General features: G+C 40.9%; 1 protein-coding gene across 2 annotated transcripts in view; it reads right to left on the minus strand.

Moving 5' to 3' along the window:
- The window catches only part of TMCO4 (transmembrane and coiled-coil domains 4), a 67,493-nt gene that overhangs the window by 34,979 nt on the left and 6,434 nt on the right, over positions 1-26,080 (minus strand). For both annotated transcript variants that reach the window (XM_090024308.1, XM_090024309.1), the window contains exons 3-8: positions 24,212-24,386; positions 18,407-18,434; positions 16,051-16,183; positions 5,363-5,460; positions 4,351-4,494; positions 2,930-3,049 (exon numbers count right to left, since the gene is read on the minus strand). In XM_090024308.1, the coding sequence (XP_089880434.1) occupies positions 2,930-3,049; positions 4,351-4,494; positions 5,363-5,460; positions 16,051-16,183; positions 18,407-18,434; positions 24,212-24,386 (698 nt within the window). The remainder of the gene's footprint in view (positions 1-2,929; positions 3,050-4,350; positions 4,495-5,362; positions 5,461-16,050; positions 16,184-18,406; positions 18,435-24,211; positions 24,387-26,080) is intronic.

The following is a 26,080-nucleotide window of genomic DNA, read 5'->3' on the forward strand; positions in this document are numbered from 1 at the left end:
ATAACACAGCAGACTGACTAACCCAACTTCTACCCTAGCCCCTGCCAGCATGCCTCAATCCTAAAGTGGAGCTTATGAACATGTCCAGACCACAGAGGGGCAATTCCTTCTTCAGGCCTATTTATTGCTTGGCCTCTCTGATGATGCCGACAGCAGGGTTCATGATTGATACAGCTGTGCTGGCAGAATCTCCTAATGTGGTAACACACGTACCAGCAAAATTATGATTCATTAGTATAGGGGTGTAGGTTGTAGCCGTGCTGGTCTAAGGACATAGGTAGACAAGGTTCTCTGGGTAAATCTGACATCTTTTATGAGACCAGGTAAATAGTTGGGAAAAAAAAATTTCTTAGCAAGCTTTCGGGTTTAAAAACCCTTTATCAGGCTGAGGAAGCATCCACAGCTGGTGCGCGCTCTTCCTTGATGGAATGAATAGGTTTATTGGTACAGGGTGATTTTATTACAGAGGAAGTAAATGAATGGCTATCATAGTTGTGTCCCTGCTAGAAGCTCTCCGCCAGTGTAGCGCACTGGTATTCCTATGCATGTCATACACTCCTGGCCTATGCATAGCTTGAAACGGGTTGTTTCATCACATGGAGAATGATGATCTAAACTGAGATGTCATCAGTTCGTCTCACACAGGCCACCCAGCAGCTGTCAGATGGAGAATGGATAGTTTACATCCAATGACTGCAGAAAGCATACGCTGAGATGCACTCAACAGTACAAAACCAACTGGTCAGTGCTGCAAACTGCAGCGACTGAAAGGTGACGTGGTACCTGCTATCTGGTACAGTTACACTCAGCATCTGTTCACTGACCGACTAAGGTGCTGTTTCATTGTCAGTGAACTGGAAGTAGTGGAGTCTACTTTCTGATATGTGCGGGACACGGACAGAGAACCAGACTGGGAAGGATGACAGGCCAGTGATTAAGGTCCCAGCTCACGACTCAGATGACCAGGGCTCTGTACCTGCTTTTCTACTCCCCTCCCTTGGACAAGTCACTAGAGCTGGATTTTTAAAGGAGCTTTAGATGCCAAATCATGCAAATAGGCACCTAGGGGGATCTTAAAAAGCCTCTTTGTGAGCAACTCCTTTAAAAATAAATCAGTCTCCGTGCCACAACTCCCTAGATGGAAAATGGGGATATAAGCACTTCCTACCTGAGGAAAAAGACATTAAAATTTGTGTGGCATTCAGATACTGCAGCAATGGGAGCATCATAAGTACCTCAAATATGCAGACAAAGCTGTTAAAGGAGGCAACTAAAGAGCTGTTTTATTTCTGAGGTGCTAAAGTTCATTACAAGTTGCTAGTTATGGAAAATCCCACAAGAGTTCAGATCATCAGTAACTCCATTCTAAGGGCAAATTGAGATGCAGATTCATTAAATAGCCTGCTGACTAAGTAACAGTGCCTGGAAATCCTCCAACTCCAGCAAAGTCCAACCCCTTGTTCGATCTCAACACATTTGAACATAAAAAAAGAAAATAGTAGAAACGGAAAACAGAGGAAGTTTCTGACCTGCTGATTTTGTCAGCAGACTGGATTCAACAAAGAGCAGCAAAAAGAGATGTCCTTCTAACATTTCGGATACAGAATATTAATGATGATGGCCCTGACGGGAAAAAGATGGTGAGCCATTCAGCCAGTTTGCTGAATGCCTCGGCAGCACATGGTTGACATATTTTACTGACAAGTTACAGGTGTGAGATACTGTAGCATAACATTATCCATTTTCCAAGGTTGCAAGCTGTTAGCTCACCTCCTCAGCACTGCAGCGCTGTATTTAACATGGTTTACTTGACAGAGCCTTCTTGCCAATAAACCTCATTAGCAGGCACAGGCTGGGAGAGAAAAAAAACCTGAGTTCTATTAATTGCCCGTGGATAAACATGAATCCTGATGACTGGCTAAGTCATTTTGTGTCTGGTACTGGAAAGCATCCATACCAGTCAGATTATCTCAAGCAAAGACTTAGGTAGGGTTTATTAATAGAAACATTCTGGTTTTTGTACAGCCATCTCTACACGCAATTTCCCATCCACTGTTTGCTTTCTCTTTTGAGTGAGGCTGTTGTCTGAGTTTTAAAGGGAAAAAAACCCTCACATTGTTTAAATCTCACATCTCATAGTGAGGGTACATGAGAACAGAGGAAAAGACTCCATAGCCCAGACGAAATATGTACACCCTACTTTGTGAGCATAAGGAATGACTAAACTAGGAACAGTGTGGGGTTTAAGCCCTCACATCAAATATAGCTCATTCTCATTTATTCGCCTCATTTAATAAACGATGAAGAAAGCCTTCTTAATTAGTGACTGAATTCTGTTCAGCCACAGAGGAACAGGACAGTGGCAGGGGGAGCCATATCTGAGCATTCAGAGGTGATGTCTGGGATTGTTCACAGCAGGTCTCAGTGTGGATAAAACCAGAACTCTTGCCATAAAGAGGGATCTGTGCTCACCTCTAAGTCACAAATTAATTCCTACCTTCTGGCCTGCTTTGAGTTCCAAACAATGCCAGCTGTTTTGATCATTTCTGAGTTATGAAACCCCTCTATATAAACTGGATAAAGGGCACTGAAGACTCTGTACGTCGGGCCTAACATGTAATACCCAACAACCACGATGCTGTACCACCTTTCATTTATTATTAATTTTGAATGGACTTGAGATGATGACCTGGAGATGAAATGTCCCGTGGAATCCATTGCAAAAGATGCCAAATTCTCATTCTTTTACATTTTCAACCTATCTGCATAATCCTAAGCAAGTAGAGCTTAATATTAGCCCACAGTATTTTGACACGTTAGCTTAATCCTGGGGCATTTCATCAGTGCCACAGAAACACAAATTCCCACAAGCTGGCAATGCAAACCCCCTCTCCAAAACTTGGTCTAGGTTTCCTCATTTTGCGCTTACCATACTTGCCAGTACACAACCATCCAGTGATGGCTATTGTGATACGAAGCTGTTTCCCTTCTGTTAAAGGGAGGAACTCAAACTCCTCTATGGCTCCCACACGTTTCTTCATCTTGTATCCTATATATGCAGAAATTATAATCAATGGCAGGGTCTGCCAACAGCAGAAATTGATAATGATAATAGTAATATAAAAATATTTATTTCTCTCTCTATTTTTCCAAAAGATAATACAAACGCTAATACTCTCTTGAGGTCTCTGACTCAGTTATTGAGCCAGTATGCTTGTGCTTAATTTGAGTGATCTGAGGAGATTACAGCACAATGAATTACAGCTCCAGACCAGATATAAACAATAAAACTGCTCTTCATTAAAACATCTTTCCAGAAGCTGAAACAAGGCAGAATGTTACTTTAACTTTATTTATTAACAAACCCAACTTATTGACTAACCATTTAATGTTTAAAGATCATCCAATCCCCCAAAATATACACAGACAGATATGTATCTTCCATCAACAGTGCTCCCTTACCACAAGGCAATGTCCACAAGTCTTGCGTGCTTTTCTTCTCTTCCTTTCGATCGCTGACAGTTCAGTTTGTTTCAGTTGATGTTACACTCGTGTTTCTTCATTTATATGTAATAATTCACCCCTCTTTTTTCCTCAGAACTCTGAATTATACAAATCTCACTATCTTCTATTCATCTCTGCTTTTAAATTTTAAACTTATTCCAAATCTGTTCTTAAGTGTTAGCTCATCGAGCTTACACTTCCCTGCAATATTAAAAAAAAATCTCAAACTTTCTGGTTTGGAGGCAGAAGAAGATTCACTTTTAGCAAATGCCAAGAACTTCCACAAGATTTCTAAGTACATATCTTTTTTCCTTCTCCCCTGTAGCACACTGACTTGACAGGACCTTTCCATTACTAAAACTTCTCAAACTTGTTGAAACCAATCAGTGATTTTAGGGGTGTCATTTCTCTATTCGGATTTTGCATCTGTAATTCTTGCAGCTGCTAGAAGATAAGTGATCGATTCCTTATGACTCTTATACGCAAGCAGAACATTTCTACTTACCTTGGTTATCTACAAGCCCAAAGACAAATGTACCTTGTCTATGTGCTGATGGATGCCTACAGTACCTGATTTAGAGTGTCTTTTCCCTCAGGGCAAGTGCTACACTGTCATGACGATGCTGCACAACATCTCAGTCTTGGGAACAGAGCCACTGCATGGCTGTGAGATCACAGGCAGCAAGAGAAATCCTAGATTAAGTGCCACTGCTTTAGCAGTAAAGTGAGTAGTCCACAATAGCCTTGGCAGACTTAACACTCTCAAGTTAGGCCTAGAGTGCCTGGCTTTGCATATATTCTCCTATGGCTTGGTGGTTTAGAAATCAAAGAAACTACTGGTCTTACCTGTAAGGCCAGCTCCTGCTGCTCCAAAGAGAGATGCCATTACAGCAATTCCAGCTGCTGAACCTAGAGCTGCTGCCCCAGCACTTCCAATGATAGTTGCAGCTCCAGCAGCCACCAGAGGGGCAGCAAGACCCCCTGTCAAACCTAAAGGTGCAAGAGGAATGAATTGCAGTGCATGATCATTGTGGAGAAAACCCTTTATATGTCTTTATGCTGCACAAAGGGTTGCCAGGAGAGAGGTTAGACTTCTACTGCAGAGCAGCTATCCACTATATCCCACTACAAAATCTGAACTGTGTAGTGCAGTGATCATCCACCCTGATAGGTGATTCAACACTGATGCATCACAACTTGGAAAAAGACCATTCCCATTCCCTGAATTTCCACCTGGATTTTTCTCTAGTTTACACCAATTTATAATGAAGAGCATCTCCAATGAAGTGAATGGAAAAATCTCTACCATTATACTTATGCTAGCAGAAGTAAAATCAAGGCATCTCCATTTACGATGATGAGCTAGCTTTACCTCACCCTGGACTGGGAAAGTGGGGAGATTTTTTTCTGCTTCTCTTCTGACACCAGGATATAGTAGGAGAAATATTTTTTTCATGGCCCAGAGCCTTAGCTGTTGTTTACAGTTTAGTCGATCTGATGATCCGGCCCTATGTTTTTAATACACCTGATTTACAAACCAATTTCAATAGGCCAACTCTCAATGATAGAGCTGAAGTTTGAATTGGAAAAATCATCTAAAAAAGTACATTTATTCTACAGCATCTTTATGTTGAGACTCCAGTGTACATCAAAAGTAACTCCATGGAAGTCAACGGCGTTACAACAGTATAAAATTGACAGGGGAAGAAAATCCCACCTGACCAAGTAATGAATATGGTAGAATTAGTACTAGGGCTCAAATGTGAGCAGGGCTGCTGTAGCTGAATGCATCGATGCAGAATTCCCACTCTGCTCTGTGCAGCGCTCAGTTGGTCCCAGAATTCCCAGGCACCCTTACCGATCACGGTTCCACCTCCAACAGTTGCCAAGCCAATCAGCAAGTAGCGTTTCAATTTCTTCTTTCTTTCTTTCTTTCTCCTTGATGCTCCTGCAGTTCTGGGTGGGAAGAAAAGCTGATCAGAACAGCTGATGCAAAAGCCTGACAAACAACAACACAGCTCTGTAATCTTTTTGCAATATCCTGATTCCTGGCACTGAATCTCATGCTGGGGAACAGTAAACACTATCATGCGAGTGCAGACGTTAACAACACTTAGATTTAAAAGTATAAAAATCAAACCATTGGTTTGAATTAATCATGGTAGGTTACTTACCTGGAAAGCCCTTCCTAAAGGATTGCAGCTTGTATAAAGAAAAGGGGGGGAAAAAAAAATAAAATCAAACAATTGAATGCCTATAGATGGTCCATGTACACATTATACACATTTTTGCTGTCTGCAGAATATGCAAAACATTTTTAGTTGTTGTGCAGAGCATTCAATAATGTCCCACTGAGCAGAACTGGACCTTCAGTATGAAATATGGTGGTGGATCGCTTAGGTATGGTTCTGGTGGGTCAGAGGTGAGTTCTTCTATGATTCAGATTTAAATCCAGCCAAGTTTAGACTGTCAACAGCTATTAAAGAAAGTCTACACAAAATGAATAAGGTGGTCCAAATACAGTTCGCAGTAGACATGTGCCCACAAAATCATCTGATACTCATATTGGCTGCCTCAGCAAACAATCCTCATCATCCCTATCAATGATCCCTCCAGATCCAGGTATCAGTGTTATTTCCAAGTTGGGCTGGATGTGTTCCCTGATAAATCAGACTTCAGCCCCAGGGTGGTGATTCCAACACCATTTGCAAGTTGTCAGTGCATTCCTATTTATTTCTTAAGAGTATAATATGAACATGACCCTGCTCCCACTGAATGGTTCTGATGTTAAAAGTGCAGGATCAAACACTCCATTACCCTTTGGACTAGAACTGTTTGGTGCTAAACTGAAGTTATGAATGAATTCATGTTTGAGCAGATGTTGTGGTTCAGTGGAAGGGGGTATAAAGGTGATGTTTGGCAGGGCTGGAATCAGACTTGAAAAAACAGAGAGGCTCAACCTTCGTAATTCCGCTTCCTTCTCTTTCTAAACATGGCTGTAAATTGCTTTTATTTCAACAGCTGCTTTTAGCAGAGCTAAAGCTTTGCAGAATGAAAAGGAGGGGGAGGGAAAGACCGCGATACATTCCAGATAGCTCCTTCAAGTAGCAAATCAAGGCAATAACTACAGCCTCTGCTGGAAGTTAGATGGGGGGCTGCCCTTACAATGCTGCCTTTTGCTGCTGGAGATCCCCCACTGGTTAATGAACACCAAGGTCCCAGATTTCCACTGCGGTCAACTGCAGTGAGATGAAAGAAAGGTGATGTTGAAAGACAGACAACTCTGGGAAAAAATGCATTTTCTTGATAAGTTAAAGAGTCATTAATACAGGGGTCAGCTTCCTAGTGTTATAGCAGAGAAGCACGATCAAAATGTAGACAGCAAGTTACCTTATCAGATAAGAGGAGACAGGATTCAAATGAGAAGCCAGCCTACTGGAGATAAGGTCTTTCATATCTAAGCAAGAACCTGGCTGAACTAGAACCTTGCCTCCCGTTTAATCTGGGCCCCTTGGACCAGTAACTGTGACTGTCAGCTCTTCCGATGGGCTGATGGGCAGTGGCTGCATTGGGGTAGCCAACTCATAAGCTCAACTTCAAGGAGAGGGGAATGAACTGAAAGGTCTTGCCCTGGTCTCAGGGTTGAATAATAATCACATTATTACAAAACCCTCTTAGACACCACAGCCTCCATGTATCCTTAGATACCAACAACATATCCCAGTGTTATGGCAATGGAAAACACATTTGCTTTGGTCATCCACAAATGGCTATACCAGATAATCATCTTGTTGATCAGGCTCAAGCTACAGAGAGTTTGCCTTCTTGTTTTATCACTTGCAGCATCCCAGAATTGTTCAGCCTCAACAAACAATTCAGTTCTCCCAGAAGAAGTCCTGCCATTCGCATCTTTTTTCCAAAGCAAATCATTCATCAAGTTGATCCAGATTCATACTGGGCTCTCTAGAAAAATGCTCAGGCTTAGGTTCTGATCTCAATTGCATCAGAGTAAATCCACTGCAATGTATGGCATTACTGTGGACTGGCATCCACACAAACCTTTATCTGACTGTGATCCACAGAGCTTAAGGTAAATGTAGCCAGACCACAAAGTGGAGACTGCCGCTGATCTCTGTTCCTGGAGAATAAATAGTCACCTCATGCTTCTGCAGTCAAATGTATAACCTGCTTGTCACTGCCTTGCTGAAAGCTCATCCAGTAACAGTTCATGGCTGCATGATGCTACTGGGACAAACAACTTGATGTACACTCTATTAAAAAAAATTTGCACACACAGGGATGAGTAGAGCATCTGCAATAGCCATTAGTTAGGAGGGAAACTGCATGGATCTGCAATTTGCAATGTATAAGGGCAAAGCCTGCTGCTATACTGCCCTGAGCTGTGGGCACATCAGTATGATATAGCCTTTCATCTCAAGAGGTGCTATATGTGCAACAGCTAATGTAAAACAACCCCTGAAGTAGAAGCAAATGAGTTGAATGTTACCGTGAATTTGATTATGGCCATTTTGCAGTGGACAATGCCAAGAAAGTGACATGAAGTGACCTGAGTCAAGATTAAAATCAGCACGTGGCAGGGTTATGACTGAAATCCGGAAGTCCTGCTGCCTAGCTTTGTGATCTAACCACTATGTCATCGTAAGGAGAGACAGATCGTATTAGTACTTGGTTGATAGACCTTGAAGGAGAACCCAAGAACTGGAGTTGATCATTATAGGGTTAAGGACACTGAACTACTGGAGGGGCTGTCTTTCAGATGAGGTCTAACACTAATGTCCTCAACACTGGTGCTAGTCTTGAAGTCTGGCCTGGATTCTGTTCAGGTGAATGGATTATGTGTCTCTACTATTCCTCCTGTAATTTCACCAGCAGGCAAGCAGAAGGGTCACTTTGCTTTTGAAGTACAAGACTGAGAATCAGATCTGGATTCAGTCCCCAACACTCCCCCTGATTTCTTACGTGCCCTTGTCCAAATCACTAGTCCTCACTTTAACGCAAAGGGATGCTGCACAAATTACTCTCCTGAAGTTAATAAACTAGGTTGACTTTCATATCAGCAGCACTAATTAAATTACCTAACTCTTCCACTGTCAAAAGGTTGCATGGAGCTGCCATGGTCTACTACAGAGGCAGTTGTACTTCAGTGGTAGGTTAACAGATCCCTGTTTATGCCATTTGTAAAGTGCTCCGAGGCCTTTCTAGAGGAGGCCCGATGTAAATTTGATTTATCATTACTGTTGTCAGTGACAGTGGTGGTAGTTTCCCCCCAGTGGTTCAGTGCTACCGAGGTTTTTCTTTTTGTCTCCCTCTGAAATCAAAGACATAACACTAAAATCTGATGCCAGACCAAACTGCCCTGTGATGCAGCCTGTTTCTTAAAATTTAAGAAAGAAACAACCCTGCCTCGAGTTTCCTATATGGACTCCAGAGGTAAAGCAGGTTGTAACAAGATTGCATGAGTTTAAGTCTGTGTCATAAGGTGAAAGGTCTGATGATTTCACTAACCAAGGTACAGTGAGCCAAGGGTTTTATAATCTCACTAGATGTATTTATATTCACTCTGTTCCTCCAGTCCAAACTGGAAACATCTCAAATCCATCACTGTTTTTAATGGGGCTTTTTTTTAGGAGTCTGTTCTTAAGGGTAGTTGCTACAAACAGCTACAGCTGCTTAAATAAGGATGTGAATTTACACAAGATTTAATTAGGCGCAAATAAGGGGTCTTGGATTCTTCCAGCTTCAATTTAAATTTTAAGCAAGTTTGTGCAGCCAAAGCCTTGGAGGCACTTCAGGACGAATCTCCTTATAGAATAATGAAAACTGGTTAACACACACATGGATGATATTGAATTCAAACACAACAGGAAATCAAAAGACTAAGTAAATTGTCTATGTGGGAAATTACTGTGGAATAAATTGGGCTGTGAATTTAAAGTGCAATAACCATTTGGTACTAATTCTCATTGAGGACACACTTACCCTGCATTAACTGTCTTTCTGCAGTTTAAGTTTAGTCCCTGTCTTAAGTAGATTAGATGTGTATAACAGAAGAGCTATTTTATCTGTGTGGACAATCCTTAAAGGTGGAATTTTCAAAAGCACTTACCGAGACTTAGGAGAACAGGTTTAATTGAAAAATCCACGGGATGCATGCTTTAAGTAGTTGTAGCACTTTTGAAAAGCCCATCCTCAAACAGATCAAACCAATTCATAATACAACTATATGGGAAGACATGCACAGAGTTCCTTGGGCAGAACATTCAGAGTAAAAGCACACCAGCAACATTTCTATTTAGGACCTATTTCAGTTCAAACTGGATTTCTCCATCAGACACAATATGAGACTGTCAGATTTGATACCACTGGTTTCTCACACATGCCCATATTCTGGATTACTACTTAGAAGCATGGAAACTTAGGTTTGGAAGGGACCTCGGAAGGTCATCTTTTCCAACCCCTTGTCCAAGGCTTTTTGTAGATGGGCCTTAAAAACCTCCACAGATGGAGACTCCAACACTTCTCTGGGTAACCTGTTCAGTGTTTTACTACCATCCTTGTGAGAGTTTTCCCCTAATATTTAACCTAAACTTCCCTTGCTGCAACTTGAGCCCATTGCTCCTTGTCCTGTCATCTGCCTCCACTGAGGACAGCCCAGCTCCATCCTCTTTGCAACCCCCCTGCAGGGAGTTGAAGGCTGCTATTCAATCCCCCTCAGTCTTCTCTTCTCCAGACTAAATCAGTCCAGTTCCCCCAGCCCCTGAACTGTTTTCATTGCCCTCCGCTGGACACTCTCCAACTTGTCTACATCCTTTCTGTAGTGGGGGGCCCAAAACTGGACATACTACTCCAGATGTGGCCTCACCAATGCCAAATAGAGGGGAATAATCACTTCCCTCAATCTGCTGGCCATGCTCCTACTAATACAGCCTAGTATGCCATTAGCCTTCTTCTCAATAAGGGTACACTGTTGGCACAGCAATACTCTTCTACTCCTCCCTAGTTGTCTGTCCACATTTCCATTTCTAATCTTCCTTTTCGTATTTTGGCTCACTGAAGAGTTCCCTGCTAAGCCAAGCTGGTCTTCTGCCATACTAGCTAGTCTTCCTGAGCATTGGGATGGTTCGTTCCTGCGCCCTCAGTAAGGTTTCCAGCTCTCCAACCAGCTCTCCTGGATTCCTATCCCCCTTAAGGCTGGCCTCCCAGTGGATCCTACCTATCAGTCCCCTGAGTGAGTTGAAGCCTGCTTTTCTGAAGTCCAAGATCCTTACTCTTACTTTGGACAAAAATGGGCGGACAGACATTGCTCATCTCACTGTCTTGAACCCTTCAGCAACTACGGTGGTTGATTCATGAATAAGTAATTAAAAAAAAGAATCCTAACGTACGTGACAGATATGCTTTGTTTGATTACATACCCCCTGCCCACATCTGAGCTATTTCCAATCCTGGGGAGTGGCTTTACATATATTCAAAACAGACCTTGTATAACTTCCAATCCACACAGTTTCAATATCTCTAGGTCACACACTGCATTCTGGTTCTGTCCTGTGTGATCTGCTTCTCCTTCAAATACAATGCTACCTTTGAACTAGACCAGAGCTGAAATTCAACCTACTCCCCAAGCCCCCCAAAACAAGCAGCAGCCATGCAGTGTGCAGAAAAGGTATTTGATTTTGTGATGTTGTACTCATGATAGAGGTCTAGAGGTCCCAGAAAAGGAACCTTGCCTTGGTAGAAAGCAGCAGGAAGTATTAGAAAGGAAGTTAGATGAGCACCTTGCCGGGGTCATCTGACCCCGGTGCTCTTTCCTGCCAAGGCAGGGGGTCGGACTAGATGATCTACCTAGGTCCCTTCCGACTCTAGCTACTATGAAACTATTAGTGTTTGAAAAATTATATATATTCTTCACCACAGTGATGGAATCAGCTCTGCAGACCACCTGGAAATGCTCTGCAGGCTACTAATGATCCATGGCTTACAAAGTCTAAGATCTACTTCACTTTCTTCAAGTACACAAGGGGTCATATTCTGTCTCAGTAACACTGGGTGAAATCCAGAGTAAAACCACTGAAGTTAGGAGAATTACTCTCAAATTTATGTTGGTGTAATGGGGACCAGAAGTTTATCTTAGATCCCCCCAAAATGGTTAGAAAATCTCATAAAGGGATTATTCCATTAAAATCTGGTGCACATATAGGCAAAAATATTGGACTAGATTCTCAATCGATGGAAACTGGTGTGGTTACTCTGACTTCAGAGTTATACCAATGTACACTAACTGAAGATCTGGCCATATGTCGCTTTTATGCGATAACTGCCCTGACTTTGTAAGAAAATGAAATAAATTAAGATTTTGTAAAATTTGACAGAAGAACTAAAGCATACCCTTTCCTCGGAGGAACAAGGAAATTAAGTTAAAACAGGGGAAGACAGAAGAAAGTCAAGTCAACTTAAGAAGTTGTTTGGAACAACATAGTATAGGGTTACCAGTCATACAATCATCTCTAACCAAGAAAAAGGAAGCTTCTAACTATAAATGTGGTTATCTTCTAATTATACATCATGAGATAAGAATGTTACAAGGAAAAACAAAATCATTCCTACACTATTCTGTGTACATTTAAGCTGATCTATAACATCATGCTCATAAATGGGCAAATAAACCTATAAAGAGAAAATGTCAGTTGGCAGACAACATTCATTAGTTCTCAACCCAGCCTTTGTTTATTAGCTTAACAGGAAATACTGAATGGTAATTACGAATACGAGCCGTCATACTGGATTCCATCTTATCCAGTTTCCTGTGGTCAACACTGGCAGCTTCAGAAGAAAGTCCAAGAACCACAACAGGAAAATTACAGAATAACCTGCTGACAGAGGACATTTCTTTTTAACTTGCTTAGCAGTAGCTGGCCAAAGCCCTGAAATTTTAGTGAATATCTCTTCCAACCTGGGAACACTTTCACCAATCCTAAAATAAGTGTAGATTTTCATTATCCAGTGAAATGTTAAAGGTATTTTGGAATCCTGTTAGGTTCTCTGTATTTTTGACATGGACAACTTTGGGGGTAGCTGCAAACTCACACATTACACAGTTTTGCAAAACAAGGTAAGTGAAGAATGGAACGGGAGGGGGGGGGCAGCACTGTGCCACTTAAGTAAATGGTGCCAAGATCACACCCAATTTATCCATTCTCATTTTGCACACCATGCAATAGAGACTATAACTGGAAATTGAGAACAAGAGTTGCCCTTGGTGTCTGTGTGAAAAACTCAATTACCCTGATTCCATGGGTCAGCAGACAGTTAACACACCTTACCTTCTTCTAGGAGTTTATGACCTTTGCTCCTGGTTTTCCCCTGGGGGGCTTTGGCTGGCCTAGCCTCTGATGCTTTCCCCTTACTAGTCTTCTGTATTCAATTTATGCACCCAACTGCTAGTATTCTTTTGCACACAGATCTATTCATCTATCTTCTGAAGATATTGCTCCAGGAATCCCTTAAACAAATGCTGATGAAGTCTCATTGCTCCTGCATGGCTTGCCAGTATTTAGTATCCTGCTATTCTGCATCACAGCTCCTGTCCCTCAGCTTTCTGTCACCTCAGCCTTAGAATACCACAAAGGTGACAAACACTTGGGTTTCCCAGTGATCACTGATGCTTCATTACAAATCGATAAGCAAAACCCAGCTGTTCAAATGTGTTATTTGTATTGTGGTAACACCTAGGAGCCCCAAACATAGACTAAAGTCATGTGCTGTAAAAAAAGATTTAAAAGGAGATACCTATCCCAAAGAGCTTGTAAGCATTCTAATGTATCAGAATTTGCACTGCAGTAACACTTATACTTTGCACTAATGAACTGTGGGATCTCAATGCTTTACAAGGGTGAGTAGCCTCAAGGATCAAGGGTCAGGATTGATAGAATATTTTTGTACTATGTCCAGTAGAAAGAGACAGTCCAAGACGGTGATGTGTGTGAATGCACGTAATGAGGGTGAAGGGTAGGGTGCCTCTTGTTTTAGAGATGGGGATACTAACGTACAGCAGTTCCCACAGTAAGTCAGCCACTAAGTCGGGAGAACAGCACAGCTCCTCACAACCACATGTCCATGAATATCAGACAATGCTGCTCTACCTCACTTAGCGGATTTGACAGTCATCCAATGAACCTCCTACCAAACTGCTGCCTTTTGGGTGCAGTTGACCAAACCAAAAAATTGAAAATAAAGTTCTGCTGCAGAGAAGATGGAAGCCCCAAATACAATTTTGTTTGGGGTTTCCATCTTCTCCCTAGCTGAACTTTTATGCTTTATTGCAGTCTGGTTTAAACTGGCATCAACTGCCTTTGAAACTCTATAGTTCTGGTGTCAGACCCTGCCTTTCAAGTAGTGTAGACTCTTACGTTTATGGCTTTGTTATGAGGTGGTTTTGTTTTCACTAGGGTAATTAACTGACTATTTTCCTTCTATATCCTTAGCAACTATACTTTGTATTTATTTTCTTTGAACCGTAAACTGTGTTCAGGCAGATTTTATAGGCAAAATTATAGTTTGTTCTCCAACGAGGAAAAGAAAGACCAGTTGATTTTCGCAGGCAGTTGATGTAGCCTGTTGTATTTTCTCAAGAGGGAGTGCATACAGCTCACAGTAACTACACAGACGTTTGCCATTCAGATCCATATCACTGATAACATTATTTTACACACTGGGAATGCTGCTGCTGAAAATCTGTCCCCCTAGTAAACCAAAAGCATCTGCATCAGTACAGACAGAAGTAAATTATTTCTTCCTAATCAATCTCTACCTAAAACATGGGCAGAAATTGCCAAAATCCTACCTTGCTGGGAATGTCCCAAGATTCACTTTCTTTAAGATGCATTTTCTAGCTTTTGGGAGATGGGGAAGTTGGAAGCAAAGCTTCTAGTGTATACAGTGCATTTCTGCAGTCAATATTTTAGCACTTTTGGTGCTGAACAGCTGCAACACCCATTGGATTGGTTTATGGTTCCTCTCATAACCAAGCCCTAGTCCAAACAAGATACAAGAAGCTATTATTGTATCACCCTACTCTTCACCCTCATTACATGCATTCACACACATTGCCATCTTGGACTGAGTCCCTTTCTACCAAATACGATACAAAAAAATTCTATCAACACTGACCCTTGCTCCCTGTTACAGTTAAAACCACGTCCTGCTTTGCCATCCACAACCTTTGATATTAGCGTGACCTTTTGTTTTTACAATAAAGTCATTAATGAGAAATAACTGCCAGGAGCAAATCAGAGAACACATGACAACATCTGAAACATGCTGTGTCAGACGGAATGATTAATGTGTTTATTAGCACTCAGTTAGATTAAACTAATCAACCATTTGTTGAGTTCACAGATAGAAGTACAATGGGGACATCCTGCAAGTCTTTGAAGAACATACTTCCTACTTCCCATACTGCTGAGCCTTCATATACTCATGGGCATGATAACAAAGTACAGTGCACTCTATTCCCAGTATTTCATGGCCCACAGCTGCTAATGGTTTGGTGGCTTCACATGGGAAGATTGTTGTTCTTAGGAAAAAAATTAAATAAGAATGAATTACATTTTCAACGATACATGGGTGCCTCTCTGCGTCTTGAAATGCCTAAATACCCCTGAAAGTCTGGCTGTACATTTTTTGCTAAAGCAAGTTATGTTTATTCTGTGAAAGTTACCAGCTGAGGATCTGAATTTATAGTAATATAAATACTGCACAGGCATGGGGACGGGGATTAGAAGACTGAACAATCATCATTGATATGCATTTTACAGCTTGGTTCTCCCACCTTTCCTTGCGCTGTTTATACCTTACTAGTGAGAAAAGTCCATCAGAAATAATCAAAGCTATTAGTAGAAGTGCTACAAAGGAGAGCAGAATCTAACTCTTTATGGTTTTCATGAACACTGTGCTTTATCAGCATAACGCCAAATTATCTGCTTTGTGTAAATCCGGTTCAAGCCCCAACTGCTGCAAAATATCTGGACCGTAGTTAATCCTTGTAAAATTACCATCTCATTGTTTACATCCTACAGATGGGGAAACCAAAGTAGAGAAGTAAATGGATTAATCTTGTGAAGTAATGAAGAGCCTTCACCATCATGCAAGTTAAGGTCTCTAAAGATGAGACCTTCAGGGCACCTATATATGTGCCCAATGTCAAACGAGCTTTAGTTAAAGTGTCCCCGCCACCATTTTGAAGCATGGGACACTAAACACACGTGACACTGCAGGCGCTTTAATCAGAGTGGCTCTTGGAGCACAGAGTATTCACAGTCCCTGTTTAAGTCAGCAAGAGCTATAAGGGCTTGGCACATCTGATAATCAAGTCACAAATGCCTAACAAAGGGAGGGAAATAGGGAGGGAACAAGAGTGGGAAATAGTACGAAAGTCTGGATTAGAATGAAGATGATGAATACTAAAGTTCCTATTGGTGATTTTGAACGGACAGCTCTATTACAAAGCTCTGTTACAAATGCTCTTACTCTGATTCTTCTTCTTTTTGTTCTTTTATGCTTTCAAGTAAGGACTCCTCCAAGACTTCCAGTTCCTCCAGGGGGATCCTCAGCAGCCAATTTATGTGACTGATCAACACCCGTGTTCGAGCGTCATAGTAACCTTAAACAGAAATATAAGGAATCATTATAGTCGTCATACCAGATCAAATGGGGAATGCTGCTTTCTGCTCTGCCTGGTGACTGAGGTACATACTGAGAGAGCACAGTTTGTTCCTTCAGGTCATGATCGGGTATCTGTGGATTTGGGCAACCAGCTAATAAACGGAGGAATACAGTCTTATAATTATAATACTTAGTTAATTGAAGGCAATGGATCTGGATTGACTTATATTTGCTGAGGATCAGGCCCTGTGTGTACTCAATTGACCTCATAATGAAATAACCCTTTTGCACAGACACCCTCAGAAGTGACACTCCGTCTTGGACTGAGTGCCTACATAGCCAAGAAAAGATCTCCACGTCTCCTACTGCAGGAGTGCTGACAGGTCCCTACAATAGGGAAGGGGCACTGATAACTGTAGGAGGAAGGGAATCAGATCTTCACTCAGCAGGGAGCTGCAGCAGCAAGCCCAGTGCTCAAAGCAAAGTAGAACATAGAGAAAATACTGCAGCTCCAGTCAACTCAGTGACTATGTAATATGTAATACCTTGTCTAAACATATCTCCAAATACATACATAAATTTAATCCCTCTCACTGGTTACAACAAAGACACTTGAGATTAAAAATAATAAAAAAAAGTTACAGGGTAAGTTTGGTCTACATATGCTGCCGAGAACTGTTTGTATTTATTTTTCACTGTTTGAACTGAAGGAATGGACAACATGCTCTGACAACATGCAATAAGAAAAATAATTACTCTGGGATTAGAAAGCAAAAATGCAAAAGGAAAAAAGAGACATCTGAAACGTATTAGATTGCAAACACTTTCTGGCAGGTCTGCTGCTTTTCCAGTACATCTTTCTCCAGCATCTGCCTTGTGTTGATGGAAGTCTCCTGACAGTATTCAGCATGCTCTCCAGAGTGAAAGATGGAGTTGCATTTTAAGGGCTGGCATAGTATGCCAGCCTGAAATGTCTGGAAAGTGTGCTCTGAGAACTATGCTCCAGAGGGCTGATCAAGATAGACTGGTTGCCAGCTGCTTGTGAAGTGCTATCCAGATTAGGTACTTCTGGTCCTCATTACGTTAGTATCCAAGTGCTTCATGATCTTTAAAGTGTTTATCCTAACAACAACCATCCAAGATAGGGATATATTACACTGATTTCAGAGCTGAAGTGAAGCACAGAGAAACCCACAGTCACACAGCAAGTTGGTTGGCAGGACAATGAAACTGAACACAGGTCTTTCATTCTCTACTCTAGAGCTAACCACTAGATCATCCACCCTCTCAGTTAACCTACATTTTGGTTTCTTCTCTCCCAATATGGATATAAATGAATATGAGAGACAATGACATAAGGATGCTCTTTTTTATTCCTGGGTAATGTGGTAAATTCCAGTGTCAGAGCTGCTGGTTTTTGAGCTTTCCATGCATATAAAACAACAGAGCCAAAGAAGGAAATCACTCTATCCTGGTGTGAAATAGGCTTAATGGTAGCCAGCTAACTGCTGTCCTGTGCAAACATGCTGAAGACCAACCTTTGCAAAGTACAACCAACAGCTTGAAAATGGTTGCCTTCTGTAATAAAGAGTTCATGAGTTATTTCACTAATAATCTAAGACTATTTTAATCTACATCCTGGGATTTTTAAGCAAAAATGTTCACTTTAAACAAAAATAAAATCTGTATCTTATTAAGTACTGGTTTTACAGGAAACTTGAGAACTCATTTGCTGCATGTAACTCCAATTTAGCCAGGACTTAAAATAATTTGCAGAATTTGAGTATGTTATACTGAGATTTTCAAAAGACTTAAATGACTTTCAGTAGGGACTGGGTACCTAATTCCCATAAACCTCACTGAAAAAAACCTCCAATTTAATTATTTAGTTACAGAACATTTTCACTGTCTGATGCACTGTATGTCAAGCAATGGCAAACAGATGGTTAAAGGTGAAAGAGAACTCATGCGATTACAAGGCAGGACATTCACTAAGATGTTAACTGGAGGTTATTATTACTCATTTATATTACAGAACAGAAGTTGGTCCCCTGGAACTATAAGTAGGAAAATAGCATGATGTAAATGTAAACATTTAAAAGATGTAAATGTTTAATTTAATATACACAGCCTTCACAATCTGAGATATTTTTGAAGTTTGTTCTGTGAAGTAGACTACATAAAACTCATTTAAAAAGAAGAAAAATGATAAGAAACTTACCATCCTTTAGAGAGAAGGACAAAAGATCCTGAAAGCAAAAATGAAATAGAAAAGGTTTACACTATGACATTTTACTTAAGTATCTCAAATAGAATTGTGAAGCAGAAAGTCTATGGATGCACAACTCACTAATCACTGGACATCATTATGGATCATTCCAGTACAGTATAGATCAGAGCCAGAAACTTCAAACACCAAATTATCCTTACCCAGCTATACCAACGGGAGCAGAAACAGTCAAGTGGGATGTGGTAGAACAGTTTACTACTGTACTGCACGTACTTGTATCATACATGATTGTACAGCTAGCAGGCTGCATCCAACAGTTATACAGGACTTCCAAGTTTAGAGATGTGAGTCCTGTCCCTACTTCTACCACAGATATGCTATGCAACGCTGGTGAACTTATTCATGTCCAGATTTTGAAGTGATTTCCGTGGCTTTGCTGCACAGCTTGAGGCACCTTGCCCTCTGTTTTCAAATGTCCTAAGCAGACAGGAATGTTAGCTGAAAGCAACAGAAAATGGCCCTGGGGTGTTTCAGACTAACACATGAAAGAAAAAATATGGGAACCTGTCTCTTTAAAGATTTTTGGACTTAAACTTCTCTGTACCTCACTTTCTCCATCTGAAAAATGGGAATGATAATATTGACCCATATAATGCATGACTTGTGAGGATTAATTCTATTAATACAGAGCTCATCCGTTATTCAGAGAGAGAGTACTAACAAAGGACAAAATACTCATATTCCTATGTTCTTCTCTTGTACAATCACTTAACAAGTAAGCACTGCATGCAGTCACCGCATACAGCATTGATTCTATCTTTACGTATTTTTCCCACATCCAAGAAAAGAATTATAAAAGTAACGCCAGACACCTGCATATTATGGAGAAATCCTGATCTTTTCTGAAAATGAAGAGAACAGCCAAAGAACCAGGATGCTGCCAGGGAGCTTATGATTATTAGTCCCCTAATTCCTAAACATAATTTTATCCTAGAAAATCATCCAGCGTTTTTTTTTGTGATGGAATCTGGGAAATCTGGAGTGAGGAATGAGCTGCTTTTAGCCGACTGGTAATGCAGGAGGAGAAAAATATAGATGCTTTCCGTAATTCCCTGGACTCTGCAGCATCATTTGAAGACTAGCTGGCGTTCTTCTGTTATACAGATGTGTGAATTAGTTACACAGAGCTGTGTCCAAGAAGGGACCCCAGTGCTTTACATCAGGAATCTCTACAACATTCAGATCCTTAAAACTTCCATCCTGCTGTTGCATAACACAGGAGGCAGCTACGGTTCATTGGCACCTATGTTTTAACCTGTAAAGTTCTTCAGGCATCTTAAAATCTGCTTCTGGGCATGTCTATAGCTACCTAAATCCTGACAGCACTGAGTGGCTAGATGCCCAGCTCTTGTTTAAACTGTCTTGATTGAGAAACTAGTCATTTCTCCACCTCACCCATGGGACCATAGCTAATAGGCATTTACAGAGCATGCTGACCGACTGGACTTAGGACTTTTTTGTGGATCTAACCCAGTAGGGGCCATTCTTTTTGGCAGGCATGCCATAAATTAAGCCCTGTTCCCCTAAGTGCCACCCCAAACTGCTTTCTCTACCCTGCTTTGCTTTCTGCTCCCCTTCCTGATCTGCTATGTCCCACACACAATTGCTGTCTATGTCACCTGTGGCACACGTGCTGTAGGTTGGCCACCCATGATCTAGCCTATAATCTCTACACAGGAAGAAACGGATCTGGAAAAAAAGGTTTTTTTCAGGAAGAACAAGTCAGCACCTTTAGACCTACTTTTATGTCTTTACAGGTAATTTAAGTGAATGACCATCATTGTTATCCATCACCATTTCTAAGCAGAAGTAACTGCCCCAGAAAAGAGAAGCACTTGGGCAGCACCTGTGGCTAGCCATTGCTTGGGACATAACAATCTCTAACATGTTTGCCTTGGATAGGAAGATGATTAAGTTGGCAAAAGTGCTTTTAATGGGACAGGTGGGGGACTCAACTTTGTTTGAGTCAATCCATTTCTATATGTTGACTTGGAGCCTTACTTCAGGCACTCCTTATTCTTTAGATGAGTTAAGTGTATTTCAACAGTGAGAAAAGTAGGTGAAAAATCTTCTGAATGACAGAGTGACAAACTACAGCTAATGTCTGTTTATACCAGATATTATAAGGGTGCGCAAATGTGCCTAACCTGTAATCTAGGCTTTGAACTACATTCTTCTGTGTTGTCACCTAGAACAAAACCAATTTTGATTAGTTGAGATCACAAATAACAGTCTATTCTCTCCCCCTCCCTCTCGTCTCAGCAGCAGTTTGGTTAAGGTGACCTACAAAAGACAAATTGTTTTCGTGCCATTCTTTGCTTCTTTATGATGTATGAAGTGGGCACAAAACATAGTTAAAAAAAAGAATGCTTCTTTTTTACAACCATTTGTTTTTCACTTTAGAAAGTCAGGTCCTCTTTTTTCTGAAAACTTTATGGACAAAATACTAGCTCTTTAGTTCTGATAGCATCACATATACAATACTGTAAAACCCGACTCTGAAGGAGAAATGATTTTTTTTCAGGCTCTTTGTATTCTGCTTATTTTCTGTTGAGATGTATAACCCACAACTCCAAAAGCAATTGCGAGAGAAGCTGTTTTGATATAAATTCATCAACCCACTTTCAACTTGCATGTCAAGGTCCTCCAAGGAAGCCTCTTGCAAAACAGGGAAAACAGACTTTCTAGATACTTCTAAACCAAAAAAGCTCCAAAAAACCAATTACCTTTCAGCCTTTCTTTATACACTAATAAGAAAAAATGGAGGGCATAAGCCCAATTTTTCCCTTTTCCAGGGTGCCTTTAATAATTTGCTCCCTGAAACAAATACAACCCGTAAGCCTACAAAATCCTCTCCAAGTGAAAGGTTATTAATTTTCACTGAACATCTATTTAAACTGAGCTTTGGTACAGATGGAAATCAATGCCATTTCATACCATCTCTGTTGCCTTTTTGCTGTACCTAACTGCAAGTAAAGGATTTAGTTTACCAAAATGCACTGGCATCAGTTGTCTGAAAATGTAAAACACCCGTAATCCTTGTGTCTAGGATCAATCAACACATTCTTAAGACACACCAGGAACATGGGGAGAATGACCAACTGGTAACAATCAGCCTCTTTCCTTTCAGATTCATGGAATGGAGGGAAGATATGAGAGGACTGGGAATCTCAACTCAGAAATATATGATAATTAGACTGAGTAGAGGAACCCAGTGTTCAGAAGCAGTAACAGAGGATGGTCTTTAATATATACTATGCCTAAGAACCTGAAGTTGCAAAGATACAAAATATGACTGTCTTCTGCTGTTGTGAAGCGCACTCCATAACATGGCAAAGGGAATGGCAGCTTCAGGCCAATAGTAGACAGCACCTCATGTGCAGTAAAAAGGTAATAAAAGCACTCTGTGTCCCCCACTAGACTCCCTTCAGCTACCCGACTCCATCAGGCAATTTCCCTTCGGCGTCTTTGCAAAGGGACAGGCAAAGCACTTTTTAAATAACATTCAAACATGCCGGAGTACTACTGACATGGGCTTGTCATTACAGGCAGCGAAAAATAAAAGTGTGTGGATACAAGAGCTCAATCAAACAAACTATAAAGCTGGAGTGAGTACTGGCACAATACCTAGAGGTAAGCAAATCACCAACGGACTGGATAAGCAGTCAAAGCTGTCTCCCAGGCTGTTTACCTACAGATGACAAAGACTAGCTTATCCAATGAAGTTCTCCACCCACCAATAAAATTTGCATATAACATTTTGCAAGCCTCACGTAGTTACTTTGCAATGACCTTTTCCTACACAACGCCTTTGTGCAACTCAATACACTGGCTTGTGACTCTGAAGACGTCGTAGTCACAAAGTAAGAAACAATTCCTTTGATCTTTACTTTGAAATAGCCAAATAATCAGCCATTCAAGTTCCTGTATTCCACGAACCTTGATAGACCACCTCACCTGAGAACTAAGGGCAGTAAGACTAGGCTTTTATGAATATTCTCGGGTTTCAATTGCTAGCTAGTTAAGAAAACTTAGAAAGAATGGGTCTATCTTAATCGAAGTCTGCTGTACATTCCCACCTTTCTCTCCCTACAGAAAACTCCTCCTTGAGCATTCTGGAAACCTAAAATACTGAAGGCTCCAGCTGATAGAGAAATGTCATTCTAAAAAGCTCACATATCCTTTGAGCGGCACAAACCCAGAGCAAGCTAATGTTAATGTTTCAGCAAGAAATCCAGCAGCAAAACAGGCCCATTTAAATGGGAGTCTTTCATGGATAAGACTGTAGTTAAGCAAGAGCATTTACACTTATTTGGAGCATTAAGGGGCTTCAGTACTTTACAAGAAACCCCAAAAAACTTTCAGGCACATTCCTTCTCAGAGAAGCTAGAGCAAGTACACCACAACTAATCAGGAAAGTGTCTCTTGCTCCCAAAAAGGCCTTTTGTCCAAATTGACTATCTTTAATGGTACCATCTATACATGTATCATGCCAAAACTATGATGAAAGTTTTATAACTACTGCTCAATATGGAAGTTTCCCTTCCCTTCTGCCTAGCAGAGATTTCTTGCCACTTTTTCTCAGTTGGATTTACAGCAAGTGTGTGATAATCAGTGGTTATGTTAGCTACTCTACCATTGAGGACTTTCAGGGGCTAGGTACAAACATTCAAAAAGTCCGAGGTAGAATCAATCTAAGTTACGTGGTTTTCTGTGAGCAGTGTAGTTTAGATCGGTAGTGAACAGAACACACGTTTGCCCTTGGACGGGGGGGCGGGGAATGGGGGGAATCTTAGACTCCATGGTCTCTGCTGTTTTTAAATGAGTCCAATTGCGCTGAACTTCTGTTGTGTTCTGGGTACAGACCGGTTTTGTGTGCTGAGCTTCCATTTTGTTCCAGGTATAAACTGGTAAAAGTGTAATGTCTTTCTTTACCTGGCCTCGAGGAATGCTACCTGATATGACGCAAAAACAGATTAAGAGATTTATCTTTGATTGCTGAGGCTTGGCAACACAGGTGACTCTTACCTCAAACCCTGCTGTTTCTTTTACCTTTGCTTCTGGCCTACAACACAGAACATTCTAGACTAGGTTAGTCTTACTACTACTTTGTTCCAACTTTTATAACAAATGAAATTAAATTCAGGAACACTCAAGCTCACAGACTATTTGCTTCTGGCCAAGACCAGCTGATGGAGAGGATCATAACTGGATTCTTTTGCTTTAAAAGACAGTTCCGCTTTCTGTACTAATACATTCACTAGGCCTGATTTCCATTTATATTAAAATTCTTTACGCTGCTAGAGTGGTGCAAGAGGGCCTTAGTGAAAATCAGACTCGCCCGTAATACGTTGCTGTTTCTTGGAATCTATTGTAATATGGATGAGGGGTAATAGCACAACAGTGGTGTGGTACGAGTGAAAAAAAGGTAACTAGTTCTCGCTGCTCGTGGGTTGTACAGACAGTATTCTGCAGCACAGAAGATAAAGGGGTCTGTGCATTACCTGTTCAATGGAGTCTACCTGGGTAGGACTCTCTCACTCACGTATGTTGGGGAAAGATGGAAGGATGGATCAGTAGTCACCTGCATTTCTGTACAGAACGTAACCTGATATTTTCACTGCATATTATAAATCCCACTTCTATTCCCCATTCCACAGAAACAGAAATTAAACAACATGTCTGACAAGTCCTTTAGGGAGAAACCAGCTAGAAGAGAGGAAGGGATGAACTTACTTGGGTAATGATGACTGGATTGTTTTTCAGGACAGGATCCTTCAGTAAAATCTCAGCAAATGTTTCTGTCCCCTCGCCTCCCAAACCACTGGCAAATGCTGTCATGGCAGGCAGTACTGTTTCTGACAACTCAAGCCATTTCACCAAGCCCTCCACAAGCTGCTTTCTAAAGGAGCTGCAGGAGAACACAAGCAAAACAATACACACACCTGTAATCTCCTTTTCCTTAAGTTGCCTTCACTTAAGAAGGCAGGAGCTGAAACACTAATTAAAAGGTATTCAAGGAATGCTCTCAACTTCGGCTTCTTGCTTCAGTTACTATAAGAATGCAGAAAGAAATATTTCTAGCAGTGTAAAAAGTGTCTTGGGTATGTTAAGTGATATAGATTCAAATCACTGTTTACAGGTGATCAGAGTTCTGGAAGTCAGCACTCTTGCCCTTTTATTGCCTGACCATGTCGCTTATGATGCTACTTAAGATGCAGTTTCTGTGCCTCAGTTTCCCCAGTCAAACTAGGGAATCAATGCTTAGATGCTTCACAAGGGAATGATGAGGTTTAAGGTTTAGTTTAAGGTATGTAATCTCTTCATTGTTTTTCTTTCTTGGCCTTCCCTTTGATGATCAACTGTTATTCACACAAGAGTGAAATGACAGAAACTCAGCAAAATGTGGGATTTCTTCCAGCCTCACATGTAGGCAACACAACAGTTTGGAAGGGCCGGCATGTAGTCTGACATCTGGAGTGCTAGGGGACTTGATTTCAACTGAAGCAGAAGGAAATTTTAGATCTAAAATAAAGTCAGTGCAGTTAAGAAAACCCCCGCAAGGAAAATACCAAACACTAGTCTCTTAGTCTGTGCATCCCTCTGATGCTCCAAAGGACTACAGAAGCACAAGGCTGATAAGAATAATACCACTGCATTTCAAAACAGATTCTAACTGTGAAAAATCACACAGGAAATCACAGAGGCTTAAAAAAGCTGAAAATATAGGTCAACAGCCTTATTTTCTCTCCTGATAGAACTGGATGTTGTCTACGCATTTAATTTAGAGAAATGCCTCAGTCTTGCAGGCTCTACATTAATGTTTTAGGATGCATTCTCGCCTCGTGTCTACATTTTCCATTAATACTAATGGGAGTTAGTTGGCATATTCAGAGGGTAAATATCCACTCTCTTCTTTCTTTATCAGCAGAATGCAATCTCCACTCTTCTGATCCAGGATCTAAGGGAGCCACTGGAAGAACCCTGACAGTTGAGAGACAAAAGAAAGATCTGTTTCCATGTTTATTCAGTGTTATATAAGTTATATTTGAGGCAGTAAAAAGGAAGGGTAAAATTTTACAAAGTGCCTGGGCGACTGAGAGACTTAAGTCCCTTTTCAAAGGGGATTTCTGTACTTGGGCATTTAAGCGTAATTAAGTACAGCAAGGATTACTATACCGGTATAATCATACCACAAAAGTTTTAGAGCTACAAGCATACAAGAATCACTCCCTAGGTGGATTCCAAAATAAAAGTGTCCAGGATTGTAGTTATTTTGTTATAACCGGAGTGGTATCATTGTGAATAGCTGAGCTTTAAATTTCCTCATATAAACAAGCTCGGAGTTACTTCTGAAAAAATGGGATCTAAGTCACTTAGGCACTTTTAAAAATCGTGCCTACAGTATCATCCAGATAAAATATATTTTCTTTGTTTCCAAAATGTCCACAGGCATTTTGCAGGACCAAGGTAAACTACAGGCCCAAATCATCTTAGGCAGTGCAAATTCTCCTAAGATTTCACTGAGGAAAGCTCACAAGAAAATTTTTCGAAGGGATCAGATGGGCTGAAGGTTGGGACCTTTCCATATTCAGGTATACATCT

This window comes from Crocodylus siamensis, chromosome 12, assembly GCF_052110815.1.
Source record: "Crocodylus siamensis isolate JL-2025a chromosome 12, ASM5211081v1, whole genome shotgun sequence".
NCBI classification, from domain to species: Eukaryota; Metazoa; Chordata; order Crocodylia; family Crocodylidae; genus Crocodylus; species Crocodylus siamensis.